The sequence below is a fragment of the Crocodylus porosus genome, unplaced genomic scaffold (genome assembly GCF_001723895.1).
Source record: "Crocodylus porosus isolate Cpor-Errol unplaced genomic scaffold, CroPor_comp1, whole genome shotgun sequence".
Lineage (NCBI taxonomy): Eukaryota > Metazoa > Chordata > Crocodylia > Crocodylidae > Crocodylus > Crocodylus porosus.
The window spans coordinates 12,591,975-12,617,577 of NW_017728932.1; the positions used below are offsets into that span (position 1 = coordinate 12,591,975).

Below are 25,603 nucleotides of genomic sequence, written 5' to 3' on the forward strand. Positions count from 1 at the left end.
TACCCAGACATCTGAGCACTGCCTCCTACTAGCAATGACAACCTGAAACCCCTTCAGGGACTTTTCAGCTTGTTTTAATAGTTTCACACTCTTTATTCATAAAGCTCCTCTTAAAGTAGCTGCTGCTTACAGAAGGTGGTGCTAAATTCAACCCTGGAATAGCCAGACATAAGTCTGATGTCAGAAGTTGCACCTTCTTGAATCGCAGCAGAATAAACTTGAAGTGCAGTAGTCATGGGATGGCCCAGCAAGTTGGTCTCTAAAATAGGAGGGGAGGCATGCAATGAGCTGAATCAGTTCCCAGGCTTGAGGTCAAACATAATACCAAACAGCTCATTTTGGTCTGTGTGTAGCTACTGGAGTCCGCAGCTTAAGCAGTTTCAGTTGAAGACATTGTCTGCCCAGATTTCTGCAGGACTGAAATGGCATCTTGTTGCTGGCTGCTTTACTTGTGCAGCTGAAGATGAAATTTGGGGCAGGCTGCAGGTCTGACAACTCTGTGCTTTCTTAGGGTGAACACATGCACAGGGATCCGGTCATCTTAGTTCTCGCATTGCTGCGTAGATGGGACTGTCACACTTTCTTTCCATTTGTATTCTAGGCCTTTAATTCGGAAACGGATAACTTTAAACTGGCTTATGGTGGGCACCAGTACCATGCGAGCTGTGCAAACTTCTGGATCAATTGTGTGGAGCCGAAACCTCCAGGCCTTATTTTGCCAGACCTGCTTTGAAAAGACTTGTGCTGAAGACAAACTGTCAGACTGGAGTGACACATGACCCTTGGATTGTTGATGTGAGGGGACAAGAGTGAAGGCTTTTGGGAGCAGTGGGTGGCATTTTTTGAAATGTTCATTTTTGCAATCTTCTTGCACTCCAGTAGGTCAAAGCCACTATAACACATTCCCCCTGTGAATTTCCCTAGCAAGTTTGAGCCGTGATTTGAGGTTTCCAGGAATAACCAGAGAAATGTGTGCACCGTGGCACAAAACATGTCATTTCAGTCTCCCAAGCTGAGGTTGGTTGGCACTGATAGCAGACCGCTTTGCTGATCATGATAAATCAACCTGTGAGGTAAAACAGTTCTTGCCACTTCAGAGAGAGAGCAGAAATACTAGGCTGTGTGCATTTACACAGAAGAACCACCCCTGAGGCACATACTTGAAATGTGTATTTGCAAGTTAACCTTTCCTTTGCTAATATTTTTAACATGTGGACCAAGATGTTCTTTCTCTAACTTATTTGCTGCTACATATTACAATGCACAAGTGTCAGTAATATTCAAGGAGATAGAAGTTACTGACTTGGAAGGAATCAGATTGTTAGACTGCAATGAGCCATTGTTTAATTTATAGAATTATGGATTCTGTATCATAATACATGTTAGTCATATACTTAGCTGGATAATATTTAGGAAAAACTGGAAATACAATTATTGTATGTTTGAATTTTTTTACCCTGTCTCTAGGCTTTGTTACAGGCAGTTGGATTTTAAAGCTTGTGGTCTTTCCTACTCTACTGTAAATACTAGACACATCCCCCTAAGACTTTTCCTAGAACTGCAGGTGGAAGGGGCTATATTTTCAAAAAGATGCATTATGAATTTAGCTCATCTCCCTTATTATATTACTCCACAGCAACATCACTGCACATAATGGTGAAATTCCTACCCAACGGCTATCAAATGTCTGTTGCTATGTCTTTTACTTTTCGCTGTAAATGAACGTGTGTTTCTTGATGGGACTCCTCTTGGCTTATGTAATCAAATATAGTCTGTAAAGGCTGTTTGCCAAACTCACTAAACTGACAGGACCTGTTTCCCCCAAGTTCAGCATTTAGATAGGCGCTGGCTTTTTCATCCCGGGAGTCAGGCGTTTCAGCACTGCGCTAGTACCAAGGACAGTGGCACTCAAGGCAAGTGTTCCCATCTGGACAGTAAGAGTTTAGTGTCTCCAGCTGTCACAAAAAGCTACTCTCAAATCTAGAAGTTTGCAATTCCCGCCCCCACCCTTCAGATTCAACTTCATGACAACAGTGCAAAATATGAATATAAAACAGGTTTGCTATGAAGAAACCTTTCCAGTTCAGACTGCAGCAAATGGTGCTTGAACTTAGCTCCTCTGAATTCCTTGTTGCTTTACTAAGCTAGAGAATTTTCAGTCCAATGGAAATGTGTTTTATTTTTAAGGACGCTGCCACAGCAAGACTTTATTAGTTTTGATTCACAGAGGGCCAGTTGAGAGCTGCTGTTGCATTGTACAACTGATTCCATCATTCAGTGACTGATTGTAGTTTCTCATACAGACCTGGAGAGAAGCTCTCTTCTTTCCAAGATAACACTGGCTTCTCAGAGCAAGCCTTGTCTCTGCTGTGAACTGCAGGAATGGCTGGAAACAAATTACAGGGGTGGGGAAAAATGATGCTTCACACACGAGACTTAGTTATGTTCACAAATTAATTACCCCAGCTGAAAGGAAGGCTTGGCTAGTAAGAATAAAAGGTGGCTGACCCTTATTTACATCAATTACAATAAATTGTCCTATTCTCAGAAATGGGTGTATTTGTATAATAAATAATGTGTGTCTCCTGGTCTCAGACTCGAGCTTATCAAATAGCAGCTGTTCAATAACTGAGCACCTACCTTCTGCTGTAGGGTGTTTACTGAAACAAGGTGATTCCTGTTCATCTGTCCTGTTTTGTTTTAGTTGGAGGGTCTGCATGCAGTAGTGTTTAGTATAGCTCCTTGTGATTAAGATAATGGGGTTTTTCATGACGATCAAGGACTGCCATATATTTTGTACCATTGTCTTGTATTTACTGTTGGAAAGAACTCCACTGTCTACTATCCAGCCTAGTAAATTAGCAGGATTAGGCCCTGATCCACCAAATTAGGGTGGTGTTTAAGCACCTGAGCAGTCTTGCTGTAGGCAATGGAACAGTTTAAGCGGTTAAATACCGTGGTTACTCCAGGCCCTTGCTTGTATTGTGACAAAAGGAGCTCTTTTACTGACTTGGGTTCCCTCACTGATCTTCTATATATATATATATTTTTAAACTAGAGAAAATCTCTTACATTAGTTTATTTAGAGGGGAATGACATGGGCTCAACTGGTTGCAACACAAACTCTACAGCAAACCTGTATTTTGAATACTGTATGTTATGGGCTGTTATACTAGTGTCAAGTTTTTTCCTCTTTTTTTTTTTTTTTTTTTGTTCCCACTTGTTAGGCAGATATATCCCCCGTTAGATGTAGCCAGCATGTCTTCGGCACATAAAAATAGGGAAAGGACATTTAAAAGTATAATTATAGAAGAGCTTATTGAAGTATGACACTACTAGTCTCATCTTCTGTAGAGACAGGGAGGGCAGCAGATGATATGAATGTGTCCATGTCAAGCAAAAGGCGGTTTTCTAAATACTTTCCCACGATGCAAATATTTTACATTTAGATACCGCTGATAAGGGCATTCCACTTGCATATCCCAGTCATTAAAGTGACTCAGTGTTGCATTCAGTTTCTCCTCAGCTATTATACTGTTAGCCAAAGGCCCAGTGTCCTTGGACTCTGTATCCAAGGTTACAGTATTTTCTACACTGTATTGTCAGACCACTTTCCCTCACTTTTAATTGAGCGCAGGCTAACGCACACTGCGATCCGCTTCGGTTATAGCGTTCTGGAAATGTAGCTCTTTTGGTGTATTCTGTTTCATTAATGAAATTAAATGTGTGAAACGGTTATTTTTTTTTAATGTGCTTATTCTCTCTTTGAGTTGCTTGTGGAAACTGAATTTTGTATTCTGTGTATATCTTGATTTTTCGATTTGATTATTACTGCGGTTAATTTAAACTTTGTATACTGTTAATGTTCTTTTGGGTTCCTAACATGACTGTTTTCCTCCTCCCTCCCCACCCCTTGAGTGTTTAATATATTAAGTGATATGAAGTACCTTCAAGCATTAGAAACCAGTCAAACCTAGCTGTTGTCACGTGGTGTTTTGTTTTTTTTTTAAATCCCCCAACTGTTTAATCTTTCTTTGTAAAGGTTTGGAGTTGTGATAAAGAAAAAAACACGTGAATCACTATGTTCTTTCCACATTTGAATATTCCAGTAATGTTTCACCTTTGGCAACAGTTGGCTTTCCCATAAAATGTATTTTGAGCTAATCAGCTTTTCCATTTCTTGGAGTAACCCTGTAGTAAAAATGCAGTTACAATGAAGTACAGTCTATGAGGTCAAGGAAAGGGAATGTGTGAAGAAAATCTAAAGGATACATTGTTTCCCAATTAGTAATGTGTTAAATTAGCGAAATTTAGAATGAGAGAGAGATTTTTTTCCCCAATAAAACCTGCTATTGTGCAAACCACTTTTTCTTAAAGTGACTCTTGCTTTCTGGGCATGTATTTAATTCCGGTTCTTCCAGTTCCCAGGTTAAAACATAAATATCATAGTTTTAAAGGGAATATGTCTACATCAGAAAATGTTCCTTTCTATTGTGTTTTTTTCTGCAGTCAACTGAATATTCATTTGCCTTGTGATTTAATACAGTAGTGGAAGCTCTTGTTTTAATTAGTGCTATGTTAGAGTTGTTGCTGGTAATTTAAACTTGATGAGAAAAGCTTTTATTGCTTTTACTTTCGAATATGTGATTTACATCACTAATCCATGAAGTGGCTTAATATTCTTGTTGAATCTCAGTGAAATGTTGATCTCAATAAAGAACCTGTGATTTCTGACAAAATCTCTACATTGACTTGTTGCAAGGGATAGCTGGCACGTCTCTACAATATGCTGCTGACTTGCTTTGATATCTCACCTTTTATGTCCCGAGCGGGTCTGTTCCATGTTTGTGTGGGGTCCTTTTGCTGGGAACTTTACAAGGCCAGAGGCTCAGAAACAGACTTTAGATCTACCCTCGGCTTCTCGGTGTTTTGCATGCATTACACTTTGAGAAGTCTTTTGTAGCACTTGTTTCAATGGTAGGTAAAACAATGTTTTGATCAATGAAATATTGACTGTGATAGGAGTATTAATAGGAGCCTGCCTCTGGTTGGAATTCAGCAAAGCCCTTTAGCATGTGTGTAAAGTCCATTGATTTTCTGGTTCTTTAGCAAGTGCATAGAGTTAGGCATGTACTTATATGCTTTCCCCGATCAGTGGTTAACACTAACAGTCCCTCCCCTCTGCTTCCTGTCTCGGTGCTCTACTGGAGTGCACGTTCTTCTTTGTCTAGTGGCCAAAGCAGGCCATTATCTCAAAGGCTAACACATTATCTCAGAATATTGTTACCCAGGGGTATGCTTGTAATAATACATCCTACACTCAAAATGCAAAATGGAAAAAAGAAAAGATTATGCTGTCAAAAGCTCTTAGGACTGTCTACTCCTATAAGCCTTGACATTTATTTGAAAGTACAAATAGGAGTAATTTGAAGTTTAATGCGAATAAGTTTATGCCTTGCCTTTCAGCATAACAACCGAGGTTAGAAGAATAACTTGATGGGGATGGAGGGGAATACAGTTGCTTATACAGCATAATGATGCTTTGGCCGCTTTCTAAGCAGAGTTATACAGATAGTAATATTAAGTCCCTGGGCACTTATAGGACAACTTTATTGTGAGCCAGTTCTCTATTTGGCAGCTGTTCTTTGTGATTAGCAAATGTTTGAGATGCCTCACCTAGCAACTTTTGAAAGTGGGCTGCAGTAGGTCTAGAAACCTGTTTAAACAAGGATAGCTCTTTGCTAGCAGTGGGGTTACCTGTCTGGAAGAATGACTTTTCCCTCTCAAATCCATCTAATGTATTTCCAAATCATTTAGTTTCATCAGTTGGTGGCAGTTCTGGAATTAATACATGTACAGTTCTACCCTTTTCATTTTGCTTGCAGTTTATAGGTATCTAGTTTGATTATTGCTGGCCCCTAGTCTAAGGGCTATTTTTCTGTTGTCAGGGTAGTTCCTATGCTGGAAGCACAGGACTGGGAGTCGGGAGACTGTGCTTTGGTTTGCCCATCTGCAAAAGGCAGAAGAAACTTCCTTCCACATCAAGGAAACTGCATCCCCATTTTTAAAGCAGTCCTTAATGGATATCGCTAGAGAAACCTAGAACGATATAACTGTGTACTAGAGGGCAGCAGTATGAGATCAAAAGGCCACTCTTTGTTAAGATTCTTGCGGTTTTTTTGCTGCTTTGTTTAATATACCACAGCTAATAGCAATTAAGTTTAAAGAAGGTTTTGCAGGGGAATTGGGGTATAGCTATTCAGGGGAAACAGTAATTTTGGGACACTTTTAATTGCCTTTGACAGGATAAAGATATCATTCCCAGTAACTGAGTACTTACAATGCTTTTCCAATGCCCAAAATTTTGGGTTCATGTATGCATTGGGTTCACAGCATTCACTCACCTGCTTCTCATTTCTGTGCCTCAAGAGCAGTCTTCAGGTTTCTTCTCCCTTTTATTAATTCATTTGATTGATTTATTTATTAATGTATTTATTTTTGCATCTCCTTGCCCAAGTATGCAACTAAACCCTGTTATTGGCTTTGGCCCATTGCAGGGAGCTTTGACTTTTCTGCATGTTTAATCAGACCCAAGAAAAGAATCCCTTTTGTTCTTCTTTTCCCATGAGTAGTGCTTAGCATGTTGCATCTGCCCACTTCAGTGACATTCATATCTTCACAGTTGGTTTGAAAACTGATTTCCAGCCCCGCAGCAATCAAGGGTCTCCCATTCCAGGCAATCTGATTCCAATCAGATTTTGTTTTCTCACTCAATCTCTGAGGTTCAGGCTGCAGAGGCCAGATGCTGAACCCACTAACAGACTGATTTACACTGGTGATAATTCCATTGATTTCAATCATTCTGGTTTACCTAGGGAGAAAAAAAATCCTGCCTAGGTTATCTTCATGCTGTCTGGTTCAACATTGTCTAACACCATTGGTCAGTTCTTGTTCTTTTTTTTTTTTTTTTTTTTTAAATGAACATACCAACATTTCCGATACAGTTACAGAAGACAAAAATACTGCATGAAGCCATTTGTCGCCCTCCTTCTGTTATGAGAATGATATGGTGGCATGATGTGAAGGTTTGGATTAAATGGTAAGCAATGCCATCAAGTTACCAGTAACCGATTTACAACATTTTAATAGGAGCCAGTTTGAACCTGAGATTTGCGTTAAAGGCACTATTGAAGCTGAAGCAATATTGCCACTAATTTCAGAGATGTTAAAAACCCAATCATGAACAGGAAGCTAAGGCATGTTCTTGTTTATAATCTTTATTGAGAATTTTTACAAGTATAGTCTCTCATTTTAAATCCAGTGTTTATCTCTCAGCATCCAGCAATCTGTGTCTTCCTCTTTTGGAGATGCAGGAAAGGACACAAACGGCTTTGTCAAACAAGTTACTTGGTTTTGGTTCTCCTGGGGTTCCAGTTCTGCATTAGTGATATCAATATCTGCCTGTATGCAAGTGTGTGGATGACTTTCATGACTCGGCTCTCTGATCGTTGAACATCATCTACCGCTTTTCAGGTTGGAATTGCTCCTTCTCTCATTGTAAGCAAAAAAAAAAAAAAAAAGAAACCGAAGCCTTCTCCATAGAGCCATCTTTGTACTGCAGGTTTACTAGATCAATGTGTCTTGAGCAGGATAATTCTAGAATGCAACATAATCCTTGAGGCCATTACAAAGTGAACTTGAAAAGATCTGAGGCAGATTGCAGCTGTACTTGGAGCTAAGTGATCCAGCAGATTTCCCTACTTCCAATTTCCTGCTTGGGTAATGAAACACCCTTTTGCGAGGGTAGCTGCATGCACAAAACTTCCTAAGCATTCATTTGGCCAGTTGGTGTGGGAAAAGGTTAACCCATCACTTCTGTACCGAGCTATGCTTTGAAGTGAGCCCTGCTATGTTTCCCCCATCCTGCAAACACATACTCATGTATGCATTTATCCAGGTGGACAAGTGCTTTCAGGGACTATTACTCTGCTGTGGAACATATTGCAATTATTTTAATCGTTTTGGATTATGTTTGTGGCAGACTTGGACTGACTTAACTTTATGAGGAGTAAATGCTGGCTAAAGGTTTCCTAAACACTATATAATATTATAAATCACTACAGTAGTTAAAGAAAATAACAGCACTAGCAAAAATTTCTGCACTCCTCTCTCTGGCTCTTAAAAAACCCGCTGAGTTAGAGTAGGACCTTATTCATTTTGTGCTAGTGCCGCTCCTTATCAGCTACAGGATTTCGCGAGGAAGCAAACAAGCTATTAAAGAAATATCCAGGCTACTGCATCACAAAGTGTACTTTTGTTCATTAACTCTGCCAAATGCCTTTTAGCTCTTTGCTTGTAGTATGCTAGTAAACTGACTGGGTGGGGGTGGATGGAGGGGTGGAAGAGGTGCTTTGTGACGGGAATAAATGCTAGTAAGGAGACCTCACTCTGCTAAATCAGTGGAAGGTAGAATGAGGCCTACTTGCTTATGTATGTGTTGAAGACAAGCAGGGGAAATTGTTGGCTTTTCAGGTTAGTGAGGTGAGACAATTACGGTTCTGCCCTGTGGTGAAGAACTGAAGTTGGCCGTAGGAAGAAGGGATTGTCTCTAGTCTGGTTGACTCGGAACGAGTCCCTTTTGCTCTTCCCATGGATGCAGTCATGTTAAATACCCCAGTAAGGCACCAGAGGTCCTCTCTCCCTCTCGTAAACGTCTGGGATGATGCCGTATGGCGTCTGTACCATTTTAACCGTGGTCTTCCCAAAGAGCTTCCGCTCGTAGTCTATCAGCTGCCTCCAGAAGCCCACATTGGGGCGTATAACGGGACGTCTCGATTTGACCCAGTTGTAAGCGTCAAACAGGGACACATTGTGGTACTTCATCAGGTAGGCGATGCACAGGGTGGCTGACCTGCTCACCCCTGCAGCACAATGGACTAAGGTGGCGCCGTGCTTCCGCGCGACACTGTGGATTTTGTCGGCCACGCTGTCGAAGTACAGGGAGATGGGGGCTTGAGGCATGTCGGCCAGAGGCACTTTGACATATTCGAACTGGGGCCAATTAAAGTTGGGGATCTCAATGGTGGCATTGATGATGCAGGTGATGCCCCGAGCCAAAAGCAGGTGTCGGTTGGAGGCGACGCTGCCCCTGCTCAGGTACAGAGAAGAGGTGATTTGGGAGATGCCTCCCAGCGCCCCTTCAGAAAGCATGCGAGGAGCCATCAGAGTTCGCGGCAAGGAGTTGTGGCTTCTGGAGGTCATGGAGGAGCCTCGCGCTCACGCTTCCATTATGGGTAGGGATCCCGTGGGATCTCTTGCCAAGGAAACAATGGTCTTGCCTGGTGGATTAGAACTGGAGGAGCTTCCTTGGCTTAGTTACTCACCCTGTAAAATACAAGCAACACTGCGTGAGCAGGGCAGCACAAACAAACGGGAGCTCTGGCCTGTGTAACAAGAGAAGGAGGCACAATCCTAACATGCCTGGAACACCTACTAATGGTATGCAGCTTTTCAGGGCTGGGCCTGTGTGTGTGTGTGTGTGTGTGTGTGTGTGTGCAGCGCTTTACTATAATGGGGCCGCTAGGCTCTACCCCATGCAAATAATAATGAACAATCTCTTCTGCACTTAATTGACTCCAAATTATCTTTCGAGTGTTTATGCTGTTCGGCGTGTTGCTTTTTTGCACTTTGCCTACTTTAGCAAATGAAAATAGATTAGCTATCTTGGCTTTCTTGTGCAGAGGCACTAGCTTCAAACTGCTTGGGGCTCAAGGGAATCCCAGGGAAATGTTTAACTATTTGAAATTTATATATATATATATTGGGGGTTTGCAGTGCCTTCCTCTTTCAAATACATTCTCCCTCTTGTCAGTAGGGGAACCGTGGCACCTGCAAAGCAAATATACATTCAAATGTTTCTCTTTATCTTTCCCTGAGAGTGGTGACTGGGGTGTGTTTTTTTCCACGTTAGAAATCCAGGCCCTTTTCTTGCTGGAAGATTGGAGAACAAGCAACAATTGTACCATAAGAACCAAGCGAGTGACAGCTGAGCAAGCATAAAGGCAAGGGTTTCTGACATGGACTTCTATTGCTGATTTAGTTTCTATGGCTAATTAATATCTTGGAGGAAAGAAGCTTTTGCTAGGCATCTGACACTCCTGACCCTTCAGTTAAGGGATGTGAGCTTGCAGGGCACATCCTCAGAGACCTCCAACACTTCCTGCTATTTTGAAGATAAAAACGGGGGAAGAACCTTCTCAGCACAGCCACTTTGGTCTCCCCTAAATCTAGTGGAGAAGCAAATGGGGAACAACTCCAGTGCTTTTAAGTAAGTGCAGGTCAATCAGCAAGTGTTTCCTTCAGCCTGGGGTTGGGCATTCCTTATCCAAATTACAGTTGTTTTAGCCAAACCAAGTTATTGGGCTCAACGCAAGAGAGAATGAGGTATAAGTTAATGGCCTGGGAGAGCTGACAAAGTTTTCTAATGGTCCCTTCTGACCTTTTAAACCCTGTGAATTAAAGAAACCCTTTGCAAGGACATCCCATGTGCTACACTGCATTGCAAGTCGTGTATGCCGCCAGCAACTCCAGTGGCTTGCTTCTATCAGGGTGGAGCTTGCATTATAGTGACAGATGATGGTCTTGAGTTCACCCGTTATAGCTGAGTTCCTTACAGATGCAGCTCTAATTTTATTTTCTAGACATTTTTCTGGTGTCCCAGCCAGCCATAGGCAAGTTATCTTTTCTCAAAGGGATAAAATCACTCAATTCCACAGACCCAACTCCACACTGAGAATGACAAAGAAAAGGTATTGGGCACTTACGTTCACTGGAAACCCGTTTTCTCTGTGGACTGTTTAGTTTGGAGATCGAGGAGATGTACTGCTGTAGCTGCAGGTGTCTATATAGTGCATCCAAACCTGAATTATAAGAGAGAATAAAGCTTTAGTATTGCAGTTGCTGATCATACACAGCATGACGGTCCCTGCCCTGATGAATTTGCATCTGAACGTGCTATGTTGTTGCCAATCCCAAGCGTTCAAATATCCACCGTTAGGCCCCCAAAAATTATAATACTGATTTTTAAGAAAATCTGATTTTTTTGTTTGTTTGTTTGTTTTTGTTTCACCAACAATATTTCATTTCCTTTGCCTTCTGCTTTTTCAGCCTTAAGGTGAGCCTGTGTCATCTGTGCTGAGTTTCCTGTATAATCAGAAAGGCTAGAAATGTTTGTTTTGAATGGAAGAGGAGATGTTTGCTTAATTATGTGAATGCTGGAGCTGAAGCTTTTAAGAAAAATAATGTGCTTGAGATTTTTGGTGTCAATGCAGTATTGATGAAAGGCGGGTTAAGACTATGTAACGAGCTACAAACTCCATTTGGAATGGGGCTTGCTTGTCTTTTCCGGTCTCTTGGCCCAGTACCGGACTGGATCTCAAGGGAGAGTGCTGTGTTAACGACGGATGGATATTAAAACCTCGTGATCCCACATTCACATGGAAGCATCTCTGGAAGGACAGTTGTCATCTCTCAGCCTTCCCACCTGGGCTTGTTGCTAAGTGGTGGAGTTGCCTGTTGGGAGACTTTGATCAGCTGATGAGGCTGCTCAAAGTGTTCCCTGCCAAAGGGGTCTAGAGTTTGTAGAAACCTGAAGCTGCACAGTGAATCCTCCTCAATCTCAGTCCAGTCCCTTAACTATAAAATTATGCTTTTTCCTTTGTACATGGTCAAGAGTAATCGCCAGTAAGAGACCCTATGTGAGAACAGACCAGGCAGCTGCTAGCAGGTGTGATTCTTCTCTAATAAGACGGCTCTTCAGCCTCCCTCTGGAGGAAATTATCACTTCACAATCCTGTTGCATTCAAACATTTTCCAGCTCCAGAAGCTAAAACTGCTGCTGTCAGCTGCCTCAAAGCTGAATTCGGCATTCAGCTTCTCTGTACTGAACTGGCTATGGGAGTGACATGAATGTCTTTGTTTTGGGGGGCAGTATTGGCCAATACGGAAGCCACGTGAATGGGATCCCTTCCTGCAAAGACATGCTTACCTGAAAATGATTTGGCTCCCTGAAGGAACATTGGATAAACGCAAAAGCCAATGTCCAGCTATCCTTTCAGAAACGCTGCAAAGGCATGGGTTAATGCCCAGGGAACAGCTAGTGTTTTGGCAAGGCAGAGTGACACCTTCTGAGAGTGACCCAGCTGTCCTTTTCATCCCCTTGCTACTTTACTTTGCTTCTCCATTTGCTAACCATGGCACAACATAAGCAGGATGCTGATGGGTGCTCCTATTAGGTTAGTGTGGCAAGGTGGAAAGAAACTGCCTGTTGTGAGGAAGGAGAAATAGAGGGCCAGTGAACAGCGAGGCTATGGGCTAGTCTTCATAGCCAGCATGTGAGGAACTAGATAAACCAAGATACGTAGGCATCAGGTGTCCAGTCAAGTGTAACGGGCATGCAATGCCCCATGGTGGACTGCATCCCCAGTAGAAATGGTCCAGGCTTTGAAAGGTACTGTAGCCTGGATTTCTTTCCTGCTTAAAAAGCAGCTGGCTGTTGCAAATTGGTATAATAGAGACTGTGAACACCTCAGGACAAAAGCTGTCTCTTCTTCTTTTCCCATAAGGCCCCCTGCACATCCCCAGTGCTATATAACTAGCTCCAGCCAGCTGATGCAAGCAGTTGAAATCCCAATGGGCACTTGAAGCTAAGGCTGCCTCTGTGAAGCACGTACAGGCAGTCCTCGACGTACGACGTTTTGAGTTGCAACATTTCGCACTTACAATGTTTATAAATTGACACCCTGTTTCAACTTTCTGACACCGGTTTTGACTTCACGACTCTTGATTGGATGCGACACTACGCCAGCCAGCAAGTTTGCTGCGTTGCCTATCTCTTCGCTGGACACTCTCTTTAAGAAAGCAGACGAGACTCCAGAAAAACCTGCAGCTAGGATTGCTGAGAAGACTCCAGTCAAGAGCCCTTCAAAAAGTCCAACTAACGGCCTTTAAAAAGGTCCAGCAGTCACCTCAAAGAAGTCCTTCCAAATCAATAGGATTGCTAGTTACAATATAATACATTAACGTAGCTATCTTACTCACCTATAATTGATTGAGTACAAAATTCTGGGTTATTGTTGGTGAAAATGGGGTATTGGGCCTTGGTTCAGGAACCAATCCCCCATTTATAACATTGTTTCCTATGGGAAAATCATTCCGAGTTACGTTTCGACTTAAGATGTGCTTTTCAGGAACCAACTGTGTCGTAAGTCCGAGGACTGCCTGTATATTTTTACCTTGCGTTGGGCAGAGCTGCCATGGCTTAGCTGGGCTCCACACGCTTGCTACTGCTGGGTGGAGAGTCTCCTTTAGCTAATGCGAGAGAGCATGGGGATTGCCCTGCTGTCTGTGACCATGATGTGAGCTTAGTGAGAGGCCCAGCAGGCCACGGATGTGCATGCTTGTTATTATGAAAGGCCTCCCTTGCCAGTTGCTGAAGAAAAGTACTTTCCTAAGCAGAGCAGTAAGGCCCAATGCTGCAACGTAGAGGTGCGGTGTACTGGGGACTTTGATGAACCGTGACTTAGATGAGGTGGTTGGAAGCCAAAAACCCCAGTTGGGAATCTCTTAAAATCAAGGCATGCCTCCCACTGGGGAAGGCTGAGAGAGCTCAGTTAATGCCCCTGAGGACACTTATTGCTGGCTGTTGGCATTGGCAGCACACATGTATGCTGTGACGGAGGCATCCCCTTGGTTGCTCTGTGCTAGGCTGCTTGATTTTACATCTTACCACGTGCTGTTCCTGCCTGGCTCAGGAATCATTTTTATTAGCAGTCCCATCTTACGTGCATTTGAATAGAAAAGTCCAAACCAGCAGAGCCCAGGCAAGAAGGGAAATTAGGGTACTTTTAATGTGAAGTCAGAAGTCTTGAATCTTTTCAGAGGCATGAATGAGGTTTGAGCTTCCACAAAGGAGGGTCCAGCAGGTTGGGGAGACCTAAAAATAGTTTAATTCACCTGCTTTCTTGCAGATTTGCTGTTGGCCTTTTGAAGCACGCTGCCCTGCAGGTACACTGAGATCTGTGCAACTAGGGGCAGGTGCTGGATTCTGCCAGTGAGCCCCAGCTACAAGCCAGCACAATTGCCTATATGTCTGAAGGGGAAACAGGTTCCTGTGACCTGTTGTGTCCTCAATCCAACTAGTGGGAAAAGGTAGTGACCCCCCAGCTTCACCGCTGTGGGCCTGGGCTGGACTAGCACTAGTAGCTGGTGCTTTTTCAGTGCGGCCCTCTGATTTGCTATGGAGGATCCAGGCCACACAGCCTCAGTGCTAGGTGGCTGTTTTCGCTCAGGCAGCAGACTTGTGCTTTTATACCCAGAGGCTCTGGAGTACATCCTTGAGCCAGCACCCCAGGCAGGGCTATCACGTTACACCAGCCAGTGCATTGCATCCCGGCTCCCATTACCAATCCCCCGAGCCCACTTCGCCCCCGCACCGCTCACCCCAAATGACACGTCTCGTCAGGAATAACCAGATGATCAACAAGACCTACAGCGTGATGTGCCAGCCTCAAGATGCTCCCAGCTGGGACTCAAAAGCAGTCTGATGTAATGCCTTAGTGGCTGCCTCAGAAACGCTGCTGCTTTTCATGTCTTTGCAGACAACAAATAATTTATACTTTTACACTGGGCAAACTCATGCTTCTCTGCAAGCCATGCACATTGGGCATCAGTGCTAAAAGCTATCTGTATGCACAAAGCACCACCGTGATACTGGTCCTGAGGTGGCATCCTAGTCAGTACAAGCTTCCAGTCCATTGTTTGTGGGTTTTGTTCTGCTGCTGGTTAATGCGTGACATTGTTCACGTGCCTGGCAAGGGACACGTTTATTATTGTTTTGGGGTGTCTGTGACACTTGCAAAAATCAATGGTGGGTCTGTCATGGGGACAAGCAGGCTATTGTCATAAGGGGAGAACAAGAGAATAAAAGCAGCAGGAAAGAAATGTGTGTTTAGCCCACTTCTGTTGGCCATTAGTACGAGTCTTTCAAGGTTAGGATCTCTGTGGGAACCTAGATGGGGCAAGATGCTAGTCCAGCTGTTAGGCATTGCTGTGGGAGCCGATTCCATCCTGCCCGAGTCCCGGAAACCCCATTAATGCCAAGGGCAGGTGGGTCCTGTTTCCCTTCACCACTTCCAGGATGTTGTCTTCAGGCCGAGAGGAACAAAAGTGGATGTGTTACCTTGGTTTCAGGGATCTGAGCAGGGTGGGGTTGGGTCCTCAGACTGACTGGGAGCATCCCATGCCTCCCTCCAAAGCAGTGCAACGTCACCGAATTGCCCGATTCTTATCACAAACCTGATGTGCTCTTGTTCGGAAAAATAGGGAGTAGAAATTTTCCATTTCTCCTTATTCGCTTCTTTGGCTTTAGTTGTTCCAGCTTGGCTCTGCAGGGCAGGAATCCCAAAGGAGTTAGAAGCCATGCTCAAATCCCATTGACTTCATATAGGAGATTAGGGTAGAGAGTCATGAGATTCCCTTTTGGCCTTAACCCATGAAAATCCACATCACAGCTATTTTCTGCTGCTGTGTCCTCATCACCCGAGATCGCTGGTAGCAATGCTGGGATCTTCACCTCTCGGAAGGGGTTAGCACGTACTCGCTGCGGCAGGTTTTCTAATGGTAGCAGCCTCCACTTAGGCAGTGACCAGATTTTCAGATCCCTGCTTGCACGGGGCCCTAAACTCTCGAGCAAGTTTGTGTTGCTGAGTCTTGTGAATCTCTTGCAAGTCTTGTGGTAGTTTTTGTTTGTTTGTTTTTTCTTTTAGCCCCAGCTTCTGGACTCCTGAGATTTGTGTAAGACTCTCAGCTGTCATTAAAAAAAGGGAATGTTTCTAGCCCTCAGCTGCAGAGAAATGCTTGAAAAGTAATCTGAGTGCATCTGAAAGCCTCAAGCTGAAAGTACCCAACATAGATTAGTTTTAAAAATCTCATGGCTGTGGCTGGTTGCCCTAGTGTCTGTTGTTCAGGCGACTTCCTTAAAAACTAGGGTCTCCCTTGCAAATGCTGTGCACTCAATCTGCCCCAAAGTGCCTGTGCAGAATTAATTGAGGCTGCTGGAAGTGCAATCTGCTTCCTACGTGTTAGCAAGATAAGTAACATGGCCAGTGCCTCATGGATGTGGCCAAAGCACATGGCTGAACTTGAATTCAAGTGGGGTGGAGGACAGATATGGTACTGATCTGGAACTCGGGACACTTGTGAGGGTTTTTCCTGTCTCTTCTGCCGGCCTGGTGAATAATTGGAGGCAGATCCCTTCTCTTCTCTGTGCTCTGATTTTTTTTTTTTTTGCTTCCCTGATAGTGAGATTGACCTCTGCAATATGCTTGGAGATCTGTGGATGAGCGGAGCCACACAGGAACTAGCTACATCTGACGTAAACCCAAATGGCATCTCCTCTGAGTCAGAGTTACTATAGCAAACCCAGCAGGGTAGCATGGGGGAAGGAGAATGACTAAATCTAGAGGATTGCTCTTTGAAAGAGAGGAAGCTAAGCTCCTGCTCTCTTCTTAGAGCATCATGTGGGATTTGAAGCAGATTTGCAGGCCGGGTGCATGAAATGCCAGCTCTGAGGCAGGATCTCTCCCTTCTCCCAGGAGAGGCTAAATTATTCATTTTAAACATGACAAATGTGCTTCTCTTGGAGGAAGCTAGTGAAAATGTGTTGGGGCCTGATGATGCTTGAGTGGATCAAACTGTTAGCAAAGACAGCCTATGCTAACGGCCTACACCGGTCACCATCCGGCTGATCTGAGAGACTGTCCAAAAAGCAACCAAAACTTGGTGGGGAAGGCTATGTCAGGGCAGAGGTTTCTCACTCTTTTCTTGGTCTGTGGTATACAGTGGCTTAACCTAATGTATCCCTCAGCTCTGCCCATGAGCAGTGGGTTGAAGGACTTGAGACCCAATGTGAATTTGCTCTGCTGGTTTGCGGGTGAAGTGAGATGGGTATGAGCCACGGATGTGTGGTGGAGCCACACCAGGCTGGCATTTGTGGCTGATTCCCTTCTCGCGAGCTCACTGGACTGTTGGGGATGATAGCCTGACTCTTCCCTGAAAATGCTGGCTGATTCAGAGCCATGTCAGTACACCCTTTGGATGGGATAAAAGCAATTCAGTAAAGAAAGAGAATGAACTGAAGATGGGAGGCCTAATAACGAGGATGATTTTGTAAGTGGTGGAGAAGGGTAAAGGTAAAGGACCGTGCTCTGTGTTGACTCGCACTGTAGAAGTTGGCTGGCTAACTTTGCGCAGGGCAGGGTGGAGCAAGGCCATGGGAGCTTCATGACAATGATCCAGTTGCTCCAACTCTAGCTTTGGGGAAGGGATGGATTTTGCTAGTAAGATAGGTACTACTTTTTTTTTTTTTTTAACCATCCTTTTCTAGAGCAGAGCTGCTTGTTCAAACTGCCTTCCTGGCAACTTGTTACTGGGCATGTGAAACCTGCCTGGAAGTCCTAACAGGCCTATTGAGAAGGAAGTTACGTAGCACTCCGCAAACATGTTAAACACAGATTTGCGTAACTCAAAGGAGATCTAATTTATGCCACAGGGAAATGAGAATTAGACAGGTATGTGGAAGTATTAAAGCAGCATTGGGTGTGCTTATATCGGGGATATCTGCCTGAGCTGCAGTGTGAAGTACGAGACTTGCTGCTTTGTGACGCATGCAGCTACTCGGGTAGGGTGGATCTGTGGGATGTTTTATTCCCCTGTTCATCTGGTATTGGGGTTCACCCCACAGCCGGGTGAGTAAAGCACCTGCACTGAGCTAGGCTGACCTTCTTACCCGTGATAGCATTGAAAGCCCTATTGCTCACTACTGTCTGTGTTGCCACTAGCAGTGTGACCGGAGCCACATAGCATCCAGCTAAATGAAAGTTAGCAGCTGACTTAGTGCCACGAAGTACCAGGGGGCCTGGGCAACCTATACTGAAATCTGTGCCACCATTGCCACACTGTTGTGGTAGCTAGCTGTGCTAGGTGAGAGCTGGGTGACGGACTGCAATTACACCCCTGGTTGCACTTAGACTTAGCCTAGGTCTAGAGTCTTGCTCTGAAGAGCAGCAGGTCCCAGTTCATTATCAAGGTACATTGCAGAAGGGTTTCTCATGGCCATGACTAGGGGTTGGAGCCACTACGACAGTCAAGCCATCGCAGCTTACAAAGGGGAGAAGCACTTTAGATCTGAGCTGCATGTGGCTGATGGCTAAAAGACATTGATAGTATAGGTAAAAGCAATGTTGTAACTACCAACACTGGATGACTGGATGCTTTCATAGAGATCTGATCCTCTCCTAACCTGTTGCTGACTGTCCCTTGCACAGCCAAGCCGTGGGCGAGTCCACGGCAGGTGCATTAAGTGCCCCCATTGTTTTGCTCTTTTTACAGTGCCAGGCACTCCACGGACAGCTCTGATGGGAGCTGGTGGCACAGGGCTAGACATGACCCAACAGGGAAGGGAAACCTCAGCATGAGGTATTGCCGGACAAGGCTGCCTATTTAAGATCCTGGATTTCCTGGTACAGGTCTGTGGCCCTGAGTCTGGCACTTCCATTTTGCAGGTGGATCCCAAGGAAGCGAGGGTTTCCAGGGGCAGGGGAAGGAAGGGAATATACTGGGAGCACCGGGGTTGGGATCTGGGCTGACACTGCTTCTCCTGTTGCCCACAGCATTTTGCATGTTTGACTTTTCAAGGCCTTTCAGTTGCCATAGCAAATCCTTGCCAGCTCAGCCGAGCCTTCCCGCAGGCACGTTGTATTCCCTGCCACGCTGCCTCGCGCCCCCTCCCCTTGGAGAGCAGGAGCAGGCAGGACTGCTGGTTTTTTTTGTTTGTTTGCTTGTTCCCACTTGACAGCTGGATCCTGCCAGCTGCTAGCGAAGCCTCTTGCCCCGAGGGAGCTCGCAGCCAGTCTGCAGTGGCAGAAAAGGGCAGGGGGCCGGGGAGCACGAGCCGGCGGGGGCGCCTCGGAGGGCTGGCATTTGCAACCAGGTTCAGGGCTGGGGCCTCTCACAGCAAGGGAGCAAATGGGGTTTTATTTGGAAATAACCTTTCAAAGCAAGAGCTGGATTATTTTGGAGTGTCTGGCTGCAGGCCCGGCTGCTCACCGTAACGTGACGCACGCTTGCATGCCACGGCCACGAACCGTGAACCCGAACACAAGGCAGGTCTCAGGCCTGGCGCTGGCATCTGGGCGCTCCAGAAACCCTTCTCTTGTTTAGAAGCACAGCAAGGTGACTCGAGCAGGGCAGGCTACCTAAGAGCTACCGTGTGGGGAGGCACAAACCAGCCTGCTCGGCTCGAGGGGCAGGCGGCTGTAGCGCCCGTGTGAATAGCAGTATTGTTTCCCACTTTGTTGCTCACTGCAGGTAGCTGACCCAACGTGGAAGGCTTTGCAGCTCATGTTAGCAACCCCTGGCAGGCAGGGCTGGGATTCAGGACGGGGCTCAGGGATGCATCGCTGCTTAACTCTCCCCATCCTGAATCCTCAAGATTCAGATCGGTGTCCTTCGGTGGCTTTGATCTAACGCTTGCTGGAGTACAGGGATGCAGGAGGGGCGGGCTGTGGCCCTGTCCTGCCTCTGAGCACTGCCCGAGTCTGTGATGACCCCCCTTTCTGCAGAGGGTCTCATACAGTACCCACCTCGCTTCAGTGAAGGATCTCAAAGCATTTCATTGGCAAGCCGTGCTTTGGAGCCGTTCCCAACTCCTGGGGGCAAAAGAGTTTCCTCCTCGGCCGCTGACGTAGAGCTGCCTCTACAAAGCCACGCAACCACTGAAGGCAAAGCAAGGGGGTCTCGCTACAGCGGGGAGGGGGCACTACACGCAGCAGACAGCAGCCAGAGAGAAAGCAGAAGCAGACCATTATGAAAACAGGCTTCCTGTCCGCAGCAGCTGGTGAAAGGAAAGAGGTTGCTCGCTCGGCACAGCGGTGGCTTTGCTTGGGGTAGTCTGTCTATTAAAGAGAATTTACACACAGCGGCAAACACTTCTCCCTCCTGCTTGCTGAGCAACATGGGGCTAGGCCCCACCTGCCCCTTGCCTATTCTCTGCTTCTCTGTGGATAATTCCCTGCATGCTTACAGCTTCGTAAACTCATATTTGTATGGACAGTCGCTCGGCAGAACTAACGGTGAACGAATTCCAATTTCCTTTGTGAATAGGAGCGCCTGGCCTGGCGAATTGCTGTTAAAACCTCCCTCTCCTAACAGGAAGAGATGTGTACAGGAGAGGGGAGTGTTGGTAAAAGGGAAAATAAAAGCTCATTAGGCTCCCGAGCCTCCCCCACAATGAGCTGTTTGAGAGAGGCCGGGTAATCTGACCTCCCTTTCCACCTCCTGTTGAGCCTTTGCATCTACTACGCTCCGGGGAGAGAGGAGCTGCTCACGTTGAACCTGTTGAGAGCGCTTGGCAGGGGACTAAAGCCCGCCTGCTTGTTTTCCGCAGGGAGGGGAATGATAAAGCGGGCTGGGTGAGAGCGGTTTCTAAATGTGAGCCTGGGTGTCGGGGATGAGAAGCGAGATCTGTGTGAAAAATTCACTAGGCAACTGTCTGCAGGGGTATTTTTAGTGCCGTGATGCACGCAGAGGGTGTGCATGCCGGGGATTTGCACCTTCGGGTTTCAAATGGTGCTGCCAGCTTTGATGCCAAATGGCCAGAGGCCGGGTGCTGCCTCTATCTGTTCCCCTTTTTATTTCCTGTTGTACTTCCAGTTGTATTATGGCCTCTTTTGGTTGCGATAAGGCAGCCAGCATGTGGGGGGGCATTATGTAATTTGGGGGTGGAAAGGGCAAGGTGAAACTTGCCCTATCCAGATGCCTAGATAGATAGCACCCTGTGGGGAAGCACAGCTAGGGCGGGGCACCTGGTAGACAAGAGTCTGTACTTGTCCTTGGGCTGAGAGAGGCTGGAAACCTTGCCGGGGGGATCTCTATCTTGTGTATGTAAGCTAAATCAACTCTTATGGGCATGTCTCTCCCTCCCTGCTTGTTGCTATTTCTGTTGCATCAGCTACAGGCCTACTCCAGACTCAGAAACTTCCACCCAACTCTCTGGATGCACTTGTCTTCCTGGTACAACTTCCTCTTACTGAAGGTGGGGCTGAGGAGGTTTCCTCTTAGCGCAGAACCAGGGTATAGTCTGGAGGTGCCGTGAACATGGCAGAGGAAACAGCCGCTCTCCAAGGCTGGATGGGTGCACGTATAGTGTCTTTTTCCCTGCCGACTGTTGGAAACGAAACCCCCCCTGGCATTATTCACCTCTCATGCCTAACTTCCACCAGCATAACTCAGTCAGTTGAAAGGAGTCAGATCGCTGCTGGTGTGATCTCGTGCAAACACCTGATGGCAGGTGATGATATTCAACCAGCATCAGTGTTATAGAAGAGAACTAGGCTATCCAGCTGCATCCCTAGGGTGCATCAGTGGGTTTAACGATGGGTGGGTGTGTCGAGGTGGCAAACGTAGAGGAACACGTTCCCTGCCACCTCTGTGTTCAGTAGCATCCTTTCCATGCTACTCTCTGGTTTTCTCCTGGGAGATCCTTATTCAACCGAACATGTAATAACAGAACATCTGTTAATATTCTGGGCTTCAGGACTACAGATCAATCTGTTGGAGCAGGCTATAATCCTCCTCCAGGCTCATCACATCCACAAACCGTTCATTGATTAGTCCTGCCCAGAGCAGCAGTTGTGCAGCGGGGCTGGGGAAATGGATCCAGCTGGCACAACACTGAGGGGTGTTTGCAGTCGCCACTGCACCTGCTTCCATCAGAAAAGACCTTACTGAGTATCTGTGTAGACAGCTTCAGGGCTGAGGTCAGTCTGCATTGACCTGGGCAGTCCCTTGCTATGATTTCAAGGCCACGGGGTGTCTTTTAAATAACTGCGAAAGAAGAAAAATAACTGCCCAAGAAAGAAGCAGGAGAAGATTTTTTGGAGAGGAGGGGTGAAGTGTCCCTAACTCCTGTACATCACTTTGCTGTTGGAGAGGCACCAATAGAGCATGTGCCTTTCCATGATAAGGACATGTCTGAACTCTGATCACAACTGCCCTGGTCTAGCCTAGAGTAACACGTCGGCATGTAATGAGTGCTCGTGGAAAAGCTTTGCTCACATGAACAGTTGCACGAAATCCAGTGGATCTGTTCTACCAGAGGCAGGGTGCCGCCGTCTTGGCCCTTGGGATCCCAAGACGGGACTGGGCAGCCACGTGGGATTTGCAGAGGGCACATGCAGTCGATAGTACCCTGTGGGGAAACACAGCTAGGGCAGGGCACCTGGTAGGCAAGAGTCTGTACTTGGTCCTTGGGCTGAGAGAGGCTGGAAACCTTGCTGGGGGGATCTCTATCTTGTGTATGTAAGCTAAATCAACTCTTATGGGCATGTCTCTCCCTCCCTTCTTGTTGCTATTTCTGTTGCATCAGCTACAGGCCTACTCCACACTCAGAAACTTCAGACTGCACCTCTATAGCAGGCGCTGGAACAGGACCCAGCCCCGAACTACTTGAGTAACTTGTCCTCTTCACTGGAATTATCCTCACAGCCACCCCGGTGAGATGGGGAGAGAGCTGTTACTCCCATCTGCACCAGGAAGAACTAATGCACCAAAAGGCTGAAGTCAATATTTTTTAAAAGGCACCTAAAGATGCACCTAGACCCTTTTCACAAGTGTTTAACTGCCTAGCTGGGGGAAGAATGGGGTTAAAGGTACCTAATATGCATCATTAGGAACTTATTTACTTTTGAAACTCTGGATTAAATGACTTGTCCAAGACCACACAGGGGGGGCCTGCGATAGGCCAGTCTTGAACCTATGTCTCGAGGCTTAGCCTCATACCCTGATCATTGCTCCAGCTCTCCTCTCAAGATGGATACTTCAATGCTAATTTAGCAAGGAGGGGGTTGCAGGTCAGATCTGAGAAGCTACGTAGCAGCGCAGAGTACTTTGCACGGTCACCATCACAGCCTTCTTGTGAGCCTGGCACTCCTTCATCATTCAAACCGCTGTGGCAACCCCACAGTAAGCACAGGGACTGCAGCGGCGGTGTTTTTGGACAGGAGTGTTTGCATACCGGCATAAAGAAAGCCTGTGTGTCATCTCATTGGAAGAGTTTTAATGTGGTGGTTGAACCTGCCTCTCTGGCTTTCCCAGGAAGAACGGAGACCTAGACTGCCCCATGCGCTCATCCCTGAAACTAACCAGCTAGCAGGCCTCGGCTTCTGCACATTCCTCTCTTCCACCCTTGAAGTCCGCTCCTTCACCTTCGCTCCTGCTAATGGTCCCCTCCCTAGAGAGCCTTTCCTCTGCAGCTCTACACACCGCACTAGCAAAGCACAGGGAGCCCCCAAGGGCGACGCACAGAGTAAAACCTTCTAGCAGGCACATCGTCAGTAAGCCAGTCTCTGGGGAGGATGCTGAGGCCCTCCCATTCAGTCGTCATCTCTACATCTTCCTTGCGTGCAATAGTGGAGGAATAGGTGTGCCTCTCTAGAGGCAGCTGAAGAGGTGCATAGCCTGTTGCTCTGTCCTGGCATTCATCAGGGTGGATCCTGCCTGACTGCTCAGTGGTTGTGTACGTACCCTGTCTCGGGACTGACCGTGGATTCCCGCTGTTTTTTTTTTTAGGCTCTCTACAAGCATTCAGGAGGGTGTGGTGAAGTCTCATTGACATTCCTCATAGAGGACCCAGCGCTAGGCCAGCCTCCCATCCTCTGTTGCATCGGGGCCGTGGAGCAGCTTCAGCCGCCGTGAAACAACCCTGCCCCTACTCGGACCATTCCTTCTCCCTGTGCTGGTCCTTCATGCACCTGCCTTGCATCCCACCCAGCTGCTCAGGCTGGTTGGCCCTAAGAAACTAAGTTAATAACTGTTTTCAGCAAAGCTCCCCTGGGCCTCAATGATGCAAGGCTAGACCCGCAGATGGAGAAGGAAACTCATCATCGCTTTGCCTGAGATGACCAGGTATTGGCTAGAGAGAGCGCTTGGGTGGGTGAAGCAAGGAGACCTCTTTGCCATTGCACAGAGAGGCTGAGGCATACCTCAGTGTTTCTTCACCTTCCACTGCAGTGAAGGCAGCGACAAACCCTACACGAAGTGCCCTTCCTTCTCCACCCCAGGCTCCCCAAGAGGATTACACAAGCTGCAAACCATGCAAACCTCATACGAGTTTCAAAGAGCTACAAAGACAACTTAAAAGACCAGCTGCCCATCACAGAGTGGGCATTCGGCTCGGGCGGAATAAAGGCATCTGGTAGCACGGCACATGTTAAAGCAACTTTGCCATCGATCCGGCTGTAAAGAACTAACAAGATCAGCACAGGTCTAGTCTATAAACACTCCTGGAATTAGAGGCACTGAGGAAGCCACAGGACGTGTTGTGGTTTTTATTACAGTAGTTAAATGCTCCCGAGTTGGTTGGATGGATTTAAGAATTCCCTTGTACCCAGTGGGTGGGCTAAAAGGCGGGGAGGGAAATAACCAAGAGACATTGAATCCTATCTTTTCCTAAAACCAAAGCTAAGCCCACTTCCTCCTTGAGCAGAGGTGGTTGGGTGCCTGCCGCTACTTGGACTTACCATGGCAATAAACAAGATTTGCGCCCACCCCCCCTTATTTTTCCCCCCTCCAGCTCCTCTGTCCCTCGCCTAAGCAGCCTCGTCCAGCGAGTTGCATCTTTGATAATCAACCGGCAGCAGGGAGCCGAGTTCCCCGTGGGAGCAGCTCGCACAGTTTATTTTTTGCACATACAGCTCCTGCCTCTCCAGAGGTGGGGACGGAGCTGCCTCCTTGACATCACTGGAAAAATGTAGGCTGGAGACGGAGAGGCACGAGAAAACTCTGAGCCCAGAGGCTGGGGCGCTCTGCTGTATTCCCACCAGGCCCCCTTGACCACGCTCCAAGGAGGAAGCTGCCGTGTCCTGTCTTCCTAAATCGATTGGCTTTTATCGACGGACGAAACTCCAATGATCTCAGCATAAACTAGAATAGCTATTCGGTTTTCCTCCCCCCATGCCCTCCCCCAACATGCACACACACACACACACACACACACACACACACACACACACATCCAGCTGCTGTCTGACTTCCCAACACCAGGGCTAGAGATTGGTTCATCGACTCCTTTAACATTGCCGGCCGCTGAATCCTCTTTCTTGGGCGAACGGCTTCCCCTCTCCCCCGGCGCAGCCCAATCCCCTCCTCCAGAGCTGTCATTTTCTTTAGGAGTTTTGTCTATGGAGTCTTAAAAAAATGTCAAAGTGATGTTGTTTTCCTCTTACCCTCTTCGCAGGAGGCGACAGCGGGGTCCTCAGCAGTTCACTTCCTAGGCTGCTCCTCCCTGCCAGGCCAGCTGTGGTCCAGAGTGTCCCAGGGCAGGGTGATGAATGAGCCGGACTTTTATATTCCTGGGAGCTGGGGAATGACTCCCTGAGCTGCTGGCATCTGATCTCACCGCTCTCCGTTGTGCCAGCCCCTCCTACTTTTCCTTGCCTCCGTGTTAGCAGCTCGGTGTGTGTGTTAGTTACCAAGATACGGTTCTACA

The 25,603-nt window shown here is 46.6% G+C and overlaps 2 protein-coding genes across 8 annotated transcripts in view; one reads left to right on the forward strand and one right to left on the reverse strand.

The window, feature by feature from the left end:
* SYNRG (synergin gamma) overlaps window positions 1-4,364 on the forward strand; it is a 49,742-nt gene extending 45,378 nt beyond the window's left edge. For all 7 annotated transcript variants that reach the window (XM_019545619.1, XM_019545620.1, XM_019545621.1 and 4 more), the window contains one exon: window positions 602-4,364. In XM_019545619.1, coding sequence (XP_019401164.1) covers window positions 602-733 — 132 coding nt within the window. In that variant the 3' untranslated portion in view covers window positions 734-4,364. The remainder of the gene's footprint in view (window positions 1-601) is intronic.
* Window positions 4,365-7,257: 2,893 nt separating this feature from the next.
* On the reverse strand, window positions 7,258-25,573 carry DUSP14 (dual specificity phosphatase 14). The gene is made up of 3 exons (XM_019545627.1): window positions 25,341-25,573; window positions 10,824-10,919; window positions 7,258-9,384 (listed from the first exon to the last, which is right to left on the reverse strand). The coding sequence occupies exon 3, from the start codon at window positions 9,259-9,261 to the stop codon at window positions 8,665-8,667; it is 597 nt and encodes a 198-aa protein (XP_019401172.1). The 5' UTR covers window positions 9,262-9,384; window positions 10,824-10,919; window positions 25,341-25,573; the 3' UTR covers window positions 7,258-8,664.
* Between the last annotated feature and the right edge of the window lie 30 nt (window positions 25,574-25,603).